This window comes from Phaethon aethereus (genome assembly GCF_964289735.1).
Source record: "Phaethon aethereus genome assembly, chromosome: 2".
NCBI classification, from domain to species: domain Eukaryota; kingdom Metazoa; phylum Chordata; class Aves; order Phaethontiformes; family Phaethontidae; genus Phaethon; species Phaethon aethereus.
Genome location: NC_138582.1, coordinates 44,622,591 through 44,641,426, shown reverse-complemented (window position 1 = coordinate 44,641,426; position 18,836 = coordinate 44,622,591). Strand labels below are relative to the sequence as shown.

The 18,836-nt window shown below is 37.7% G+C and overlaps 1 protein-coding gene across 1 annotated transcript in view; it reads left to right on the top strand.

The window, feature by feature from the left end:
- The window catches only part of RP1 (RP1 axonemal microtubule associated), a gene marked incomplete at its 3' end in the record, with an annotated part of 200,765 nt that overhangs the window by 91,436 nt on the left and 90,493 nt on the right, over positions 1 to 18,836 (top strand). Inside the window, exons 26-30 of the mRNA XM_081996424.1 lie at positions 680 to 834; positions 1,485 to 1,563; positions 4,683 to 4,764; positions 6,872 to 6,927; positions 13,045 to 13,214. Of these exons, the coding sequence (XP_081852550.1) occupies positions 680 to 834; positions 1,485 to 1,563; positions 4,683 to 4,764; positions 6,872 to 6,927; positions 13,045 to 13,214 (542 nt within the window). The remainder of the gene's footprint in view (positions 1 to 679; positions 835 to 1,484; positions 1,564 to 4,682; positions 4,765 to 6,871; positions 6,928 to 13,044; positions 13,215 to 18,836) is intronic.

The window sequence follows — 18,836 nt, the reverse complement described above, 5'->3', positions numbered from 1 at the left end:
AGACTAGAAGGAGAAGTATTAAAAAGCTGTAAATATATTTTAAGTGAGAGCTGTTGTTAAACGTGCTAGCATCCACTAGTGATAAAAGTTGAAACCTTCAAAAAAAAGTTGTGTACACTTTTTATAGATGAGGGAGCTCATTCGTCTGCTTGCCCACCATTGTACATGAGGGGAAAATCTAAAAACCCTAGGGTTCATGATTGCTATTCTCCTTTTAAGATGAAATGAAGGTTAGCCACCTAGAAAATTCTGATTTGCACAAATCTGGAGGTTAAAAATGCTTCGGTACCAGTGAAATATTGTTCGAGACCATGACTAGGCACAGTTAGGTGGTCTCCAGTAACGTGCCAAGAAAGACTTTGAAAATCCTGAAATCATGAACACTCAGCAGGGAGTGAGAGAAGAAAACGGAGCGCTAGGGAGCACTTGGTTTATGGGCTGCTTAGCTGAGCAATGCACAGCGATACTCAGCATAATGTGTCTTTTTTAAGCTTGGTATTTTCGTATTTTTGTGCAGAGAATTACAAGATCTGAACCTGGAAGTAACAAATGCATGGGTAGCTGTTGTTACTTCCAAACTTTAAAGTCAGTACAGTGTGCTGGCAAAATTTTGATGGGAAAGCTTTTGAATCGTGTGCAAACCACAAGGATAATAACCTCAAGCTTTTTCTTCTTCCAGTGTTGGTGTATGAGGTCCATGTATACACAGGTGCTGAACTTGGTGCTGAAACAGATTCTAATGTTTATATCAACCTCATTGGGACAAGAGGAGATGCTGGCAAAAGGAAACTCCATAGATCTAAGAATAATAATGTAAAATTTCGACACGGACAGGTGAAGTAAAAACAATGCTACTTCTGATCAGTAAGAGTAAATTATGGCTAGCAAACTGTTTCATCAACAAGTTTAAATATATTTTTATTTACAATTTTTATTCAAGTAGTTTGCCATTTTCTCCTGTATTTTCTTTATTCAAAATTACTTACAGAATTACATCATATGAATAATTTTTATCTACTGGTTGAATCATTTACTGAGAGCTTTGCGTAGTAGAATTTGAGTACTCTTGGTTATTTGTATTGGACACATAGATAAAATGGTAACAATAACATTTTTGTTCTGAACAGATCACTGTGAATTCTAGAATCAAGTTCTAAATCCTTATTCTCAAGTATGTTTTCCAGTCTTGGTGAGGCAGACAGGGCTAGAAAATGTAGTCAAGAGATGACCAAATAATTCTTTGCAACTGATCCTTGCACCATGCCAAAGGAATTGACTGCTTTCTCTTTGGAGTAATTTGAAAGTGCTATTCACCTTAGAAAGCTTTAAAAGATCTTCACTGACTGGCCACGACCTATATAAGACACCTATATTCATTTAAAAAAAAAAACAAACGAGAGAAAAAACTAACTATTCTGTGCTGTTATAGTCAAAGCAATAGCTGTGTTCAAGACCTTTATAATTTTCCTTGTATGGTTCCACAGATGGATATTTTCTGCATAAAGGCTGTCTCACTGGGAGACTTGGAGAAAGTTCTGATTAGCCATGATGGAGCTGGTCCAGGTAGGATTTAACTTCCTAGAGACCAATCTGTTTTCAACTCCTTTTGAAACACAATGCACTTTATTTATATGGCATCCTTCATACAAAATGTGACAGAAGGTCTTGTAGTGATAAAAAGTCTTCCCACAGGCTGGTCACTTTGATGGGACAGTGAAAAACAGTGGTAATAGATAGCAAAAAGGACACGAGTTTAATGTCAAATACGGTCACTCCACTCTTTGTTTTCAAGTTTATTTATAAGGAAGCACTATTTATTTGCATATAGAAAACTCATGAAAGCATTGCTCACACAGATAAAACAATCCTTCATTAGACAAAGAGTAAAGACTGGTCAGAATAGAATTAAAGATAATCAACACCTGGTTTACTACCAAACAAATTTTGAGTAGCTATAGCATAATATTGTTGCTGCTTTGGGCAATGGTAGAAGATTTGGTTATTTATTTAATCTGTGCAAGTCAGTATGGAGCTGCTCCAGTGGGTGGCATTGCATTCAGCTTGTAGGTTTTTCACAAAATAAAAGATATAATTTTGTGATGAGACAAATTTTTGATACAGGCCCTTGAGGTGTGCATCTCTGGAATGATGTAAATGAAGAGAAAGCCAGCATTTAAAAGCACTGAAGGTGTAAATAATTTAAATACGTTTGCAGATTAGTGGCTATAAAGAATCCAAGTGAAGAGAAGGATTTTTAAAGCAGTTCAGGGCCACACTGATACAAGATGAGAAAAGGACTTTTAGCCTACTCTCTTCTGAAACAGCCTAAAGCAACATCCATCTTGCTGACTGTACTGTCTAAGGCTCTGAGCAGACTTGTGCCTATTACAGAAGTATGGGATGTAAACTTGATTCTTTTATCTTTTATCTTTGTAGTTCTCTAGGGCTTGCTGCCTTCAGCAGTATGGATGATTGTATATCTGAGAGTTTCACATCCTAGTAGGCCAAGACATAACACAGAAGTCAGTGTGGTGGAACCTACCTTCACTCTAGCACCCAGGACACCATACCATGCTCTCTTCCCTCATCTCTCCTTTATTAGGCAGCACAGACATATCACAGGATCAGCATTACAAATCTGCAACCAGACTCAGACATCTTAAGCTGTTTTTTGACAATGGAGTTCAAAATCTGGTTTTGGAGGATTGTCTAAACAGGACAATGGATTGAATTCTATGTATATCAACATTTATGCCTTGGTAATTAAGATGATTGTTCATTGTACTCAGCACAGACAGATCTCACAGACCTCTTCTGAACTGTATCCAAAATTAGCCCCAAATAAGCCTGGCCTGAGGTGACCAGGGGGGTGAGAGAGCTGGAAAAGGATGGAAAGTCAGGAGAGAAGCCATCTAGAGACCAAATCTTTTGGGGGTTGAGAGAGAGGAGGGGGTTCCTTTAGAGGTAGGGCTACCCTTTTTTCTAATCATATCGCTTGCCTGAATGATAGGGCAGAAGGTCTTTAGTCTTTATTTGGAGACTGTCTTGAAAGGATCATGGAACATATGCTTTCTTTGGGGCTCCTAGACTGCTGGGCATAGCCACATCTTCTATAGCCACTGTGAATGAGGAAAGAAAAGGAATTTTGTCTTAGCAGGGTTTTGGCATTGGTCAGGTGTAAGTCACTAGATGATGTGTCTTATCTGCTAAAAGAACCTTCTCCTCTATAGAAACTTTGTGTACATTTACACAAGCAGCGCCTTTCATCTTTTTTGTCCTATTTCAAAGTGACCTGCCTGATTGCTGGTGAATCTTGGCCAGGCTAATAGTCTCCTTCCAATGAAAGCATATCTGAGGTATAGGAGGGTGAGAGAAGAAGCTCACAGAGTGGCTTAATGTTCCCTGAGCCTGAAGTCTTGGGGAAGGGGAGATGCCATTCTGCTCCATGCACTGCCTGGGCAAGCCCTCCCTATGGGACAGAGACCGCTGCCTCCTGGGGACTTCCAGGCTCAGATGCAGCCAGAGAGGCAGAGCATGAGAATAAATAGGACAGTTGTCTGTTTCTGACCAAAACATCCCTCACGCTGCTTTGCCACAATGTGCTGATAATGGTATGAGTCAGGCAAAACCTTGTAAGCAACACAACAAGTTGTGAGTGGTGCAGACACAGTGAGAACGGGGTATTTGAAAAGGACTTTGCAGGAGAACTGTACCAGTCGCTAGGATGGTTATTGGAAGTGATCTAAGAGATCAGCATGGATGTGGAAGTGGTTACTGCTGCTAGGGAGAGGATGAATTCAGTAGCCCATCAGAAGTGAGCCTGCACAGCTCCAAGCCCACTGGTCCCACTGGTAGCACTGAGTATGTGTTCCCACTAGGCACACGCACAAACACATTTATAAAACACACGTGTACGCACATGGCTGGCCAGGCAGATCAACGTAGACAGGAACTGAGCACTCACAGACGCACAAACAGCACCAAGCCTTATCCTGTTACCCTCTCCAGCTGATCACAATGACAGTCCATCAATGGCAAATATATACATATATATACAGTATGGATGTATATGACTTCCAGTAGCTGGCCTTAGACACTCAGTCTACCCAGTTGCTGGCCCTGGATCCTTGGATCCTTGGATCCTCAGTTTTCCCAGTTACTGGCACCTAGACATACAATGCCCCACCAAGGCTGCAGCCCTATTCCATTTGCAAATGTAAGCAGTAGTCTTAATTGTTTGTTAATTAATACTCTTATATATGCAATAACAACATCACTCACAGAGGACCAAAATTTCCAGCTTTCACAGAGATCTCAGTTAACTGCGTAAACAGATTTGTCCCAAAGTCCTTGTGCCTGATCACAAGCGATCAAAGGATGTAGGCTGGGATGTGAATGGTGTTGGCAGCTCACAGATGTATGCATATACTTTTCTCCAAGGAAAAAAACCCACCTCCCTTAAAACAGAGCAAGGCAGAGAAGAATTAACATTGTACCTCTCGTGAGAGACACAGAATAATAAATATTTCATTCTGTTAATATATCTTATCTATTTAGCTGAGCTCTGTCTTAATACGACCTGTATTTCTGCTGGAAAAAGATAATCTGGGCTTTTTTCTTTAAATTTATTCCCCCCCAAATTGCATTATTTCACATGATAAACTTTTGTCATTTCAACACAGGCAACGGATGGTTCCTGGATAAGATTGTCATCAAACATAAAGAAGGAAAGGAAGCTCGGGAGGTTGTATTTCCTTGTAATAGGTATGCCATTCATGGAGAAAAAGAATTTGACACACTGCCAGCAGCCTAAGGAAAAAATTGCAGAACAGGCGTGTGCACACAACCTAGATATATGAGCAATGCCTGAGTTTTTCAACACGTAAAATTTTGCCATCGAAGACAAAGAACAAAGTTGCTCTATTGGTATCAGAGTCATAGCCTAATGCCCCAAGCCAAATGTTGCATAGGAGAAAAGGTGCATTCATCTTTCCTTTATCTAGATTGCACACAGACCACATGGAAATAAATAAGCTTTCAGTTCTCAATCTTTTAAAAAGTATTACATGTAAAGATCTAGCTGTATTTATTTTGGTCAGTTTCTCAGTCACTGACAACCTTATATACATCCTGGAATTCTTTGGAAAGACCTTTAACTTTTCTCCTCAAGGAGAGCTACAATATTTCCTTTCATTTAGTAAATCTCTACTTGCTGTCTTACTAGGTTTAGAATTTTGCTGCCATGGGCAAAATTGGAAAATGCTTGACTTTCTCAGTTCTAACAATTACTACACAGTCTATTTTTCCAAATTTTTTTATTACTCGAGGCAACTGCAACCTGAACTTTTAGCAGTCATTGAGTTGAATCCTATGTCTATAACAGAAAGAAAAAAAAAATAACATAAAGCCAATAGATGAAAGTAAGGATTTGTATGTGTTATTAATATACTTGTATATTTAATACAATAGAAACAATTTGAAGAATTGTAATTTAGATCCAGCTAATTATATGCTGTAGTATGTGGTTTCTGGAATTTATGAGTTTGAGTTATGTGGCTGAAATAATTTCCATGTTATTTTACAACCTGTGCCTTAAAGTCTTGAAAATCTTTAGGGGTTCAGTAAAGACAGCTCTCCTTTTCTAGGAATCCTATCTGTTTACAAAAAAACAGCGTTTCAGTTTGCAAGGTTCCTCGAAATGACTAGCTAAGAACTGTTTACTCCTCTCAGAAATCTTATTCTGATGATCGGGTGTTTGGTTTGGTTTTCCTTTTTGGCTATTAGGCTTTTTAATTGGTTCGCTGTGCATTAAAGATGGTTATTGGAAGAGTAGATGAATGAGACAATTGTTTCTTTAATTACAAGGAGATTTTATGAGACTTCTCTAAAGGGAAGGATACTTAATGAAGACATTTGGGCTCTCTATAAAACTGCCTTGTCAAAAAAAATTATTAAGCTCCTAGAAAAAGATTAGAGACATTATATATAAAACTAGAGGTGTCCTGTCATTGTTTACCTGCAGTGTAAGCGTGCTGCCAGTGTGTTAAAGCTTACATTTTATTTTTAGAAACTGCTAGTGATCTTTTGTTTCTTAGGAGTGAATGAGGAGATAGATGGCTCACAAAAGTTAATCAAGCTATTTATTACAACAGTGGTTGAAATACAGTAGAGTTTAGTCTTCAAGAAGTGAAATATATATGGACCCTTGGGTTTAAACAAATGTAACATCAACATGGAGCCAATAGAATAGAAGTTGATAGTGAGCACTTATTTATTTATTTTTAAATAAGTGAGATGATTGTTAAAGGCCGTAAAGTGTTATTATATCAGCAAGGGGGATCAATTGAAGGAGTATGGATGTATATTTTTAGTGAAATGATATTGCAGGAAAGATCATTAAATTCATCAATATAAAAGAAAAGGAAAGTAAAAAGAGAACTTCAGTTCATTGCTGCAGATCTACAGAAGTTTTAGAAACTTCCAGACCTGCAGGCGTTATATATAATTTTAAGTACAATGAATATAACTAACTACTACAGGCTATATAACCCCCTAAATGTACAGTTGTGTCTCTGATCCTGTAAATACTTAGTGTTTCATGTAATGTTCTTCATATAGTAATACAGTACTTCATATAGCTACCATGAAAATTCCTATTTCCTGGAACAGAGTGAGCCAAATTGTCCTAATATGAGTAAGGCCAACTATGATGGATGTATAAAAGAAAAGTCAACCTAAGAAGTAGTTTCAAGGTGTAATTTGATAAAAAAGTATAAAAAAATACTGTTGGAGAGAGAAGGTAATTGTCAGATTACTTGTAATATACTGATAACTGTTACTAATCTTATTGTTTTTGTTTTTGCAATGAAAGATGGTTAGATGAATATCAAGATGATGGGAAAACTGAGAGGGAGCTAACTATCAACAGTAAGTATTTTGTTAAAGAAAATTAATGTTATAAAAATATATTATCTATTTAATGCCTACTTATTACTGAAGAACCCTTCTGATAAGACTGTAGCTTAAGAAAAGTGATAATAAAGCTTCTTCACATATTTTTTTTCTGTTCATATTTTAGAGGATGGCAATTCAAAGATGGCATTCGTTAAAGGTAACAGTTGTTTTCCACACCATTGTTTTTGTTGTTTGAATTTAATCTGCAGTGTTAGGTGACAAATATGTAAGCAAATGACCTCATCATATGTGTAATCGATCAACTGTGAGAGAAAATGAAGACAAATTGGCTGGCTGATGTTAGTCCAGAAAGGACTAGGCCTTTATAAGAAATTGAGAAAAACATGTTGCTCATAAACTGTTTTTTATTTTCTTCATATTTCTACTATTCTGTCCTGATATCACCCAGGGATTCCTCTGAGAAGAGATCCAAGTGTTGTGTTGTTTATCCCAATGTCACTGTCATTTAATACATGGGGACAGGTCCCCTAGCAAACATCATCAAGTTGAAAAATGTGTTATGTGAAGTGTCAGTGGAAGCATTTTCAGGTCAAAATTCATCAGGGTATTCCTGAAGTAGCCAGAAATAATGCAGGCTTAAACTCCGTATCTGTTAGTGAAGCTAAATGTAGTATATGCATTCAGTTGACTAAATCTGCTTGAATTAGTAAAAACTACCCACCCAGTTGTCTATCTTTATACCTACAAAGACAGCCCCATCTGTAATATACTAGTACCTCCCAAGTTTTTAAAATTTCAGATGCCATCTCTGTGTTTCTCCCTAACCAGAAAAGAGAAACAGACTGACACAAGTATTTTTAAGAATATTTAACTGTAAATGTGTATTCCGTGTAACTGTGTCTGGGAACTGTATGGGAGAAACTAAAGTAAAAAAAGCAACATTTACATTTGGCTTGGGAAACAGTAACTTGACTTCTGTAGGATGAGTCCTGATCTCTTGATCTAATTCCAGTTTCAGCGAAAATTAAATAACTCGCGTTCAATCAAACAGTTTAGCCAACAGCTTTATTGTTTCATGGTAACGTAACTTTGATAAGAGGAGACTGATTAACTCAGGTAAGCAAAGGCTTTCCCTCAGAGAAATTTGATTTTCACAGGAGTGACTTGGAATTGGATTCTGCATTCTGCTAAGTGCACAGTTCAGAGATGCAGCCATAACATCTATTTCACCTTATGTTCAGAAAATAGACTGTATTTTACTATTAATCTAAGTTTTTTCCAGTGCAGCTACATTCTGGTAGTATTCTGGTAGTCGTGGTATAATGAGCAGGCAGAGATGCACAGACTGCTGAGAGCCTGTGCACGTCAAGAGTGCTTAGACACCATCTATTGATGATGAGGAGAAAGGAGTGGCTTATTCTTAACCAGTTTGTGAAACGTCACACTGTCAAGACGTCCAGGACGACCCAAAGAGTGTGTGCTGTTTTCTTAGGTTGAGATCAGACGTTATGAATAATGAAGACATAAAGGAGTAGGAACTATTAGCTATGCATCAGCTTAGCTTCAATTGGTCTTTAGCCATCTTTTCTTTACACAAGGACTCATTCCAGTGAGGAACTGAGATAGGTGAAAGATCATGCTCTTATGCCTTATGTAAAAAAAATGATGAGCTGGACTGATCTCAGGATTGTTCACAGTTTAATTTGTGGTGGTGTTCCGGTTATCTCACAGACCTTGCATGTGAAAAGACTGAGCTTCATAGGAGGTAACAATCACAACAGGTTTGGAAAGGTGTCTTGTACTCCGTTCTGTGTCAATCCATCATGACACAGTATCAAGGTTAGAGTTGATAGGAGAAAATTCCAGAGACGTAGAGTCTTGGAAGAAAAAGTCATTGCCTTAAATTCTCCTAGAAGCTATAGCGGTGAAGATTTGACATCGCAGAACAGATAGTAGCAATAAGCAGTCCCACTCACAGTGGAAGCGAAAACTTTCTATATAATATACATTTACTGAATAAGAGGCGAGCAGCAACGTTGATGTTAGGGAGCCAATGTTTTATGCATTTGTGTGGTCGTATTGTATATGAGCTGCACTCTGCAAGTGGGCTTTAGGGAAAGTCATAAAAAGTTGGTTGGCATAATTCAGTGGTGTTTGGTGATTTTCAGAATAAGATCAATGTGCTTAGGTAAGGTCTATAACAAAGGTTACAAAACAAAATAGTAAGTCACTCCAAAGGTCATTTTCTTTGGATAAAGCTAGGAAGATGTTCAACCACCTAGCCAAAGAAAAGAGTTTGAACATCATCATTGCTAAGCACGTTATCTGAGGATTCTCAAAATTCTTCTTCAGCCAGGCTGGCATTATGCCAGCTTTAATGAAGCATAAATCCCAGATCCCTGTGAATGCTGCTGCTGCCTATGGGTTCTGACAAAATATGGTATGCCCATACCAAGCTTTCCCAGCAACCTTTGTACATCTGTACATTATGGAGAGGCTCTGGCAAATCAAGCACAGGAACAGATATATTTGTATTCTCTTGATGCCACCTTGTATGTTTGATGCAAGAGAAAAAGAAAAAAGGGACTGCTTTGGTAGGGAAGGTGGATAGCTGATCTCAGCTCTCAAATGATGAAGTTGTTTTGAGGGAGAATGCAACTTTACATCGCTCTCTAAATGTTTCCTACATTGTGGGGAAATTTTACTACTTCCACTTTCTATTTTTTCTTTTCCTTTTCTGCCTCAAAATAGGTGGAGTATCATAATAGCACATAGTAAAAGATTTTCTCTCCAAGCAAGGAGACAAGACATAGCATATTCCAATGTTGTCCACACTGCAGTCAGTTAAAAGGAGCTGCGTTCCTGTGCTCTGTGGTAACGTGGGCTTTTGTGGTCAGTGCATAAAATACGGATCAACACTGATGAACGGAGTTCAGTTAATGGATACGTCTTGTGCTGTGCAAGGTTGTTGGTATTAAGGCATATAGAAAATTCATAAAAAAAGAGAAAATATGCAGTAAATTCTCCCATGAGAATTTAAAACAAACTTCCTTTGTTTATAAATTATTCCCTACCTTGCCAGTATTTGCTAATGGGGTGAAGAATAATCACAGAATTCCCAAACTGTAAAGGGATTGGTCCTGCTTCTAAAAAGCAATGACAGTATATATTGTCAGGTGGAGGCTGAATTTCCTAAGAAAATTGAATAAGCAGACTGACTGCTCTGCCTCGATTTGCCTCAACACAAATTTCTACAATGTCTGGGAAGTAAGCAACCTGCTCCTACATCTACCAAAGTGTGAATGCTGTTCTAGATCTTAAGACCAAAAAACACCAGAGTAAAAAAACTGGAATAATATATTGTGAAAAAAATGGTGGCAGTCCTCTAAAAACATATAAATTGTTCATATTTTAAAAACGGAAAAAAAAGCCTTCCTTTTTCAGTTTTCTGAATTATATTACAAAATGCTGACTTGATGTTTTACCTTGCCCAGTTTATTATGTGCAGAACTCATTGCAGGTTTGATTTTCACAGTTTTGCTGCAAGCATCTTTCAGGTTCCAAACTGGTGGTTAAAGGACTTTCTGGAAGGAAAAGGGCCCCTGCTTCTAATGTATCTCTGGATACATCCCTGTAATGTGAAATCAGATCCTTGGTTATATTATTTTGGAAAAGAAAGAATTCTGAGATTTTTTTCACAGAAGTCTGTTTTGCCCCCACCATTCATTTTAGCAGTCATGATACTGATGTCTCAAAGAAAATGGCTATAGCTCTATACAGAAGCTAAAAGTACAATAATACACTAACACACTAGTCACTCTGAAAGGAAGTCTAGTCACTTAGTGAAAGGAAGCTAACACAGTTCAGTAGTATCAGGGGAAAAGTCTCGTTTTTAATGTGGCCATGCATATGAAATACAGAAGATGACCTACTCAAGCCCAGCAATCTGATTTTCAGAACTTACTGAGGACTTCAGAATATCCTGAAAAGAGATATAGAAATCACCGAGCACAATAGGTATTTGCCATCAGTCTCCTGTCTGGTGTAGCCATCTTTACCTAATAGCTGTCTAAGTCAATATAATATTAGATAAAACTTTATTTCTTCTGGTATGAGCTGGTTAAATGAATTTGTTGAACTCACAGAAAATGCAGTCAGTCTGGGTTAGCACAGCTTCCACACTGCAGAAGCATTAAAAAGTAAATGTAGAAGAACAATCAGTCACAGATGCTAAAGAGGCCTTAAAGCTGTTAATCACTGATTTATTTCTTGGAAAACCCCCAACCAGTGTCTTAGTCTTTTTTCTGAAATAATAATTAAAATCACAATCATGGATATTAATTAAAATAAACCACCTTGCCTGAAATACTTTCTCTAAACATGCTGCCTCTTTGAGCAAGGAACAGGCAGTTATGCATCTGTGCTTTCTCTTAACTTGGGGCTTGCAACCTCCTGAAGCAGAGGGATATTACAGAGAGAAAAAAAAGCTCACCTGGGAAAGACAGTAGTGCAAAATTATCTTAATTTTCCCTCTGCTGTTTTCCTGGGACAGCCTTAAAAATGGGGCATGGTTGGAGAGGATAAGAGGTTCAGGGCTATGTTGGGAGTCTTTGTAAAAATTTGAATCTGCTCATAAACCCTCGGAGTGCACAGGAACGGCAGAAGCTCAAACGATGCTTGACTTCACCAAGTGTGACACCCTGAAGGGTACCACATGCCAACCTGGCACAAGGAGATAAAATTTGAGGCTGGCACATATATCAAATAGCAAAACTTCCTCATTAGGCAAAGTGTGGATCTTCCATGTACTACATCTGACTCATTCCTGGAAATGACCTCAAAAAAGAGTTCAGATGGAAGGATCCTTTCAGCTCGTGTGTTACTCAGCAGACTGACTGTGAGATGCCTATTTGCCTGCTGTTTTGTAGCCGAGCCCAGAAGAGTCAAGGAACAGTCAGATGTAATGCAGAAAAAGCTTCTATAACAAGGGGGAAGCCAGAATTAGCTAAAGAAAACAATGTGAAAAACAGGGAAAACCAGGATCATAAGTCAAGAAAACCAGATCAGGTTTTCATGCAATCCCCATCTCCAAGCAGGTGTAGGAAAACAAAAGGTATGAAAAAAATACACAGTGCTATAAGAAAAAGAATCTCATCCAATTTATTTCTGAATTAAAGGATTCTAAAATTTGTTTTGTCAAGACATTGCATTGTAGGCTTACACACAATCATTAAACAGTTCTCCTTTATTTTAATCCCATTAGCAAATTATCATATTATCACAGTATTGGGCACAGTCTAAACATAGGCTTTTTCTTTCCTTCTACTGTAAGTTCCCTTAAAGTAAAGCATCTTTTCTACAAAACAATTCATTTGAATTCAGGGGAAGATTCACATTCAAGCAGTCAAGTAACTTTCTAATCTATACTGTCCATCTAAGACACAGTCTTTTTTTCACACCTGGAGTGGTTTTCTGTAGCTTCTTGGTTGCATGCTGGACTTCAAACATTGTTATGAGTACAGGTCACATACCAAAAAGAATCTCTGAAAGGCCCAAGCCATGAGCTGAGGCCAGTGCAATCACTTCTTTGGAATTCCCTACATTTTGGATTCAACCCTAATGAATGATCTTGATCTGACAAAGGAGCAGACTGAACAAAACAAATTAGGTTAGAAAAATCTGAGAAAATAGGTTTAAGTTTCATTGTTTAACTAGTTGTGTATTAGCCAGCAGTTCTTACAAATGAATCACATAAAAGTCTTTCAAAATGTTATTTTTCTTTTTCATGTTACATAGGATCACTTTAAGAACAGAAATTTAATAAATTAATTACTGCAATTAAAGCAACTATTTTATTATAAAGAATGCAAAAACCTAGCCAAATATTCCTTTTCCTGTTTCCTTGGTGTTAACTTCTGCTTGCATACACACTTCAACAGTGTTCTTATATTTATCAAGTCTTATTTAAGTTATAATTATCTTCTTGAGAAGTAATGTCTATTTGTCTACTTTTATAAAATGTGATATAAGTTCATAGTAATCATTAAATTCTTTGTTGTAATAATAACAAAATCATCCATTACTCCCTGCCCATTGATACTAAAAATATGATGTTTTTACTTTGTTTAGCACAAGAGTGGAGAGTGCAGGTTAAAACAAATGGAGATTCCCCAGAGCCACAAGCATGTAAAAGGACCCTTGTGATTTATGGCTCAAAGGGCAAAAGTGATGAACTTCTGCTTTCACCACAAACCCCAGGATACGTGTGCTTTCTACCCAGAGCAACAGATGAATTCATTGTAAGTCATAAATATACAGTACTACACAGAGCTTATCATGACATTCTCCTCTAGCCAAAAGATATGAATATATATGGAATGTTAGTCTGGCTGGTAGAAATGACGTATTTATTTACAAAAATGGAATGTTATAGCTTTAGATCTTGGGTCATCTTCTGCTGGTAGTCCTGTTCTACTACTGCCAGCTGCAGTGTTCTCTTTGAATTTTCAGTGCCTTTGAGTGCATGTGTCATGGAGAAAAATGGTCCCTTTTGTGTAATTTATTGCATTCATCTGCTCTTCTTGCATTTTTTCTAATTCTCTAAAGATTCCTGAGTTGCAGTTTATACAAAAGGCAATATACAATTATTTGAGAATGCCAAAGATGAAGGATTGGACAGTATTCCCAAGAAGGCTTTTCTTTCCTTTATTTCAGTCTCTGTAAAGCATTCTCCACTCTCGCCCAAATCATTCTGTCTCTCAGGCCATCAGGCAGAGGATTTTTCTGGATCATCATAATTCACAGGAGAATGCATTCATGCATATCAAAGTATGATGAACCCTGAAGCAATAGCATATACTTGGCCAGTATTAAAATCAACCCTAACACAGTCCTGACTACCTGTACACCTGACATGCATCCTGCTGCTTTGAGAGGATTCATCTGAGGCATCTTTTTAATGTTCAAATTCTGTCCTGGCTTTCTAGGCTAAGACACTGCAAATTCTGTTGATTGGCAAGAAGTGCAGCTTCTAGCCAGTGAGATGAGAGAAATATCTTGCAATTCAAGGCAGTTTTATATAGCTCAGAAATACTTTTCAATGGCTGCAATAAACATTCTGAAAACAATGGTAAACCTACATTTAGAAAATGTTGTCAAAGCTTCATCATAATGACAAGATCCAGGCTGAATTTTTGATTTAAATAATAAGCTAAAGCAATTTAGGAACTTTATAAGGAGTAAGTGAAAAGATAAATGGAACTTGTTAAAGACAAGAAAGCAGCTGCTTATCAGAAAACAGACAGGAAACACACTGAGCAACAAAAGGAGCTTCCTAAGCCATCAACAAACTGGAGAGGTCAACAGAGGCAGAATCTACGTATGAAGCAACTACACCAGCTGGCTGAATTTTGGCAAGCACCATTCCATAAAGCAGACCTCTGCAACATCCAACTTGTTGGATATTTCCCAAATGGCATGTATTCCTTGTTAAGATTGCCAAATTTCAATGACTGAGTATCATGCTAGGAGAAATTAGTATTGTTATGTGTCAGTCGTGGTTGTCCCTTATAGTCTACTATCCTAAGTACCATAGTACCATACCCTTCATACCGGGCTTCCCCCACAACGGCTTTCTAAATGCTTGTTCATACTTTGGACTGGCTTTGGGTTAGTGCCTATATTTTCCTCTCAGCTATTTGTGTCCTTGTTTTTGTTGCTTTGTATGAAGAAGTTAATACTATTTAAGCATTGTTTACTGTGCATGAAATTTTGTCTCTTTGCCACATTGCTTACAGTGTTTTACAGTTTTTGTGGTATTCTAAGGAATGGGTCTGATTATAAAGGAGCATTTGGGGATTCACAGATATCTCCATAAATACCTTCATATCTTCTCTAGGTGGTTCAGCTAATAAACCCTGATTCTTTTTACTCTCACTTTCTTTGTTCTTACTAAGGCTATTCAGAAGAGTGCAGAAGCTTTGCTCACGTTCTCCCACTGTAGCAGCGTGATAGGCTGGAGGCATGAGCATGATATCACAAGGAGGACAAGCTGTGAATTCATCTTTCCAACAGGCAGGAGTAAATGTACTTTCAAACCCCCCCAAGATCCTGGTCCGAGACAAATGCCCTTAGTAACATAGCGCAGTAAAAAGAACAACAGGTTATGTGCTGTAAGAAGCTACAACAGGTTAACGTGCTATAAGAAGCTCACATTGCTTTGAAACAGTAAGCTTAATTTTGATCTTGGTGATACATTTATTGCACACTGAGGACAGGAAGGCATGTAAGTTCCTGATTTTCCAGGTGCTCTCACAGAAATATATGCCCAGATGTGTATCATATTCAGAATGTTTATTTGATCCAAAATATTTCTAACCAACTCCTATGAAAGAACAGGTGTAGTTTAATTGCACATAGCAAGCATAAAGAATAAATTGTTAAAAGAGATAAAGTAACAGCATGCTATCCGGTACAGTTGTTGGGTTTCAGTGGTCTCAAGCATCTATCGTATAGCGTGTGAGCTGCTTAAATAAGAATAAAATTAATTAGAACACCTCAGTTCTAATAAATAAATTGAGAAATAGGTGAATGTGTTAATGTTATTGAATCTGCTGGGAGTTCTAGCATTGAAGATAGCATGGCAAGAAACCATGCCATCTCGAATGAACAAACGCATTGAAAAATAACTGGGAAAATGAAAGTAAACTGACAGTGGGGTAGTAGAATTTTTTTTCTTGATATCCCAGTCATGATAAGAATCAATTGTTGATCCCATGTGAAATGAATAAATTTGTAAAATATATTTATCTTTTTCCCAGTCGTCAGTGTTTCTTGGTTATTTACAGAGTAAGCTTGTCAGAGCATGCCTTTGGAGAGTCCTGGTGTATCATGCACATTCTGTTATCCAGAGAATCATAAAATGCAAAGATACATCAACTGACAGATCGTGGGGTTGGGATCCCTAAAACTACTCTCCAAAACACTAGCACAGGTAGTATGAAATGAGCAACAGAACTCTGCAAGTAGGACTGTTCATAAATACACAAATATGGAATGTATTTTGCGCTAAGGACTATAAGGGTGAGATAAAATTTTACATCACGTAATGCAATACTCCATGTGTTTTCCACAGTATGAGATGATGATCCAAACAACAAGTAGCAGGATTTCTGGAGCTCCTGACAGAAAGATGTTTGGCTGAATTTTAGGATGCTTTGACAACACCTTTTTAACTACAATAATTTATGCACCTTATTTTTCTTTTTAACAGGAAAGTGATAAAGGATTTAATTTAAATGTGCACCCAAACAGTAAATTTTACAAAGCTTTAATTAAGTTAGGCATGATGTCTTTGGAGAAGCCCTGTGCGAGTCAAAAAGGAAAAGATCTAAAATGTTATGAAATTCTCTAATCATCTTCATCAGTTACCTGTCTCTGAGAGCTTCAAAACCCCAGTGGCTTTGCCAGAGCATCCTCTTGATTGTAAGAGCTATGCTCCTTCAATCATGTAATGGAAAAAATATTGTGGTTTTTAGTATGTGGCAAATCGCATACAACTCAGATCAGATTTCAGGTACTCAAGATTACATAAAAAATCAATTAGGAAATTATAATCATGAATAAAAAACAATATAGTGTCTTGCAAACATCCTGCAAACTTAAAACCAGGATATTCACTGGATATATACTTTGTGATGGATTATTTATTTGTCTCCGCTTTGAAGGTCATGTTACATCAATTAATAGACATCGATGGAGGGAAAAAACAATTATGGGATCAAAGATAGGCTATCACGTTCCAAAGGGAAACTGATTGTATTAAATTGCTCAGAAAATGATTACAAGAATGATGTAATGGCAATGCTCTGTTACAATGATAGCGCTGAACAGAAAGGCTAATAATGGCAAGAACTGTAGGGAAAAAAAAACCCCAAATCCATGAAAAGGGTGGAAATATCTAATATAGTCAGTTGAAAATAGTTGGTGTTGTTTAATTCCACAGATCATAGACAGTGTGATTACCAGTGCTTGCTGGTTCAAAGGCAGTCATGGAATTAATTGAAATTGTGATTCTAGAAACAAAAGGGAAAACCGTGGCTTTTTAATAGTCTGTCCCGTATTCTGAAATTATTTTCCTATATATCTCATCTGTGCATCTCCTGCAAGGATCATAACACCTGTCTTTACAACAATTTAGAAGCCCAGAGAATTGCAAATTTGGGTAGCAGAAGACAAAGTAAAATGTGAGTTACAGCTTGCCCTGTTGTATAAAAATAACCAGGTTCTGTAATGTTACAACTCCAAACCAGAGAGCTTTGTGGCATAAGTTGTGCACGGCATTTAGAGTAGCTGTGTGATACAGTCATGAAGTCCATATGCAAGAAAGAAAATCTGCGGGCAATAATTTTACAGGTCGGTAGTCTGGTTCTGAAAGAGAAGCAGTAATGATTTTGTTGTCTGTGAAGGAATCATACTATAGACAGGTGAATAACCTGTGTGCTCTCCGCTCAATGAACCCAAGTAATTCCCATGAAGTTTAATAAGAGATGACTCTATTTTTTAGGAGAATTAGAGCACAGTCCACCATAGCTAATGATATCCTTTGCAGCATACACAGCATGAATGAAAAACTCTTGACATGAAATTGTGCCCAAGTATTTCCCTTTTCATGGCACAACAGTGGAGGCCAAGTCAGGAATCTGGGAGGATGTGGTCGATCTAAGAGGCATAACCCCCGTCACATGTGCATCGTAGTCTGGGACAGCCTTAAGGTCTGTGTGCGTGATAGCATGGAGACAGGCAGGGCAGTTAGGCTTAGGGAGAGGACAAGTCCGGTGCCCTCTTCTTCAGTGTAAAGCTACTGCTGCTGTGGCTGTTGTGGGTACGTGGAGTTACAGTTCAGGACTTGAGAGATCGAAGCCTCGAGGCTGTTATATAGACAGTGGGAAGGATTTCTTCCCTGGTCCTAAAAGAACGATGCCTTGAATCTTGAAATTTTGTAGGAATGGCATGGCAACCACTTATAACATTTACCTTAAGAAATTCAGACTGGAAGGGATCTTTTAAGTCATCAAATGCAATTCCTTCCTACCACAGGCCCCTTTTCATAAGTTCTACATCATAAACAATTCAAGCTCCTGTAAAATGATTTTGGCAGGTTTCCAAGAATGCCACTGGCAACATTTTCTGTTTTGATCCTTTTTAAGAACAATTGTTACCTTTTAAAAATAACAGCTCTGTCTTGTTTCACTCAAAAATTACTTCCCACCCTGTCTTTCCTGCAGTTGCCCAGTGAAAGGCTGCAGCACTCCAATTGCTGGTGTTCAGAAGACTTATCGTGCAGTGGTTAATGTCATGCAGATCATTAGCACTTGATGCAGTTTGATCATCCCAGTTCCCACAGCCCTAGGTTGGATGGTTTAACCAGATCTCAAAGAAGCCCACAATCAGCAACCAGATATTGAATTTCTCATACGTAGTATGGGAACAGGGCTGTGTTGTTCTACAGAGTTATTTCTGTAACATTCATGATTTTCTTTTATGCACAAATATCCCTTCACTTTTCCAAAGTATCGGTTATAAAGTAAATTCATGTTCTCAATCCAATCATTTTGCAAATGAGAATTTAGTTAAGATTTTCTAGGCTTATGGCAATTATCCTTAATTTTAATACCTCACTTGACTGCTTGTATCAGAACCTTTAATTGTAAGTTAATGCTCCCCTTATCCAGTAGGGTCAAAGCTTTCCATGTTATCTTTTGTCTAAAGAGCTTAAATGCACAGATATTTCTAATTTTAACCTTGACTCATCCTAATGGTAGAGTATCATGCTCACAATACTAATAATGGAACAGAGGAAAATAAGGGAGACAATCTCACCTGTGATCATACCATGAAAAATAGACGGACTGATTCCCTCA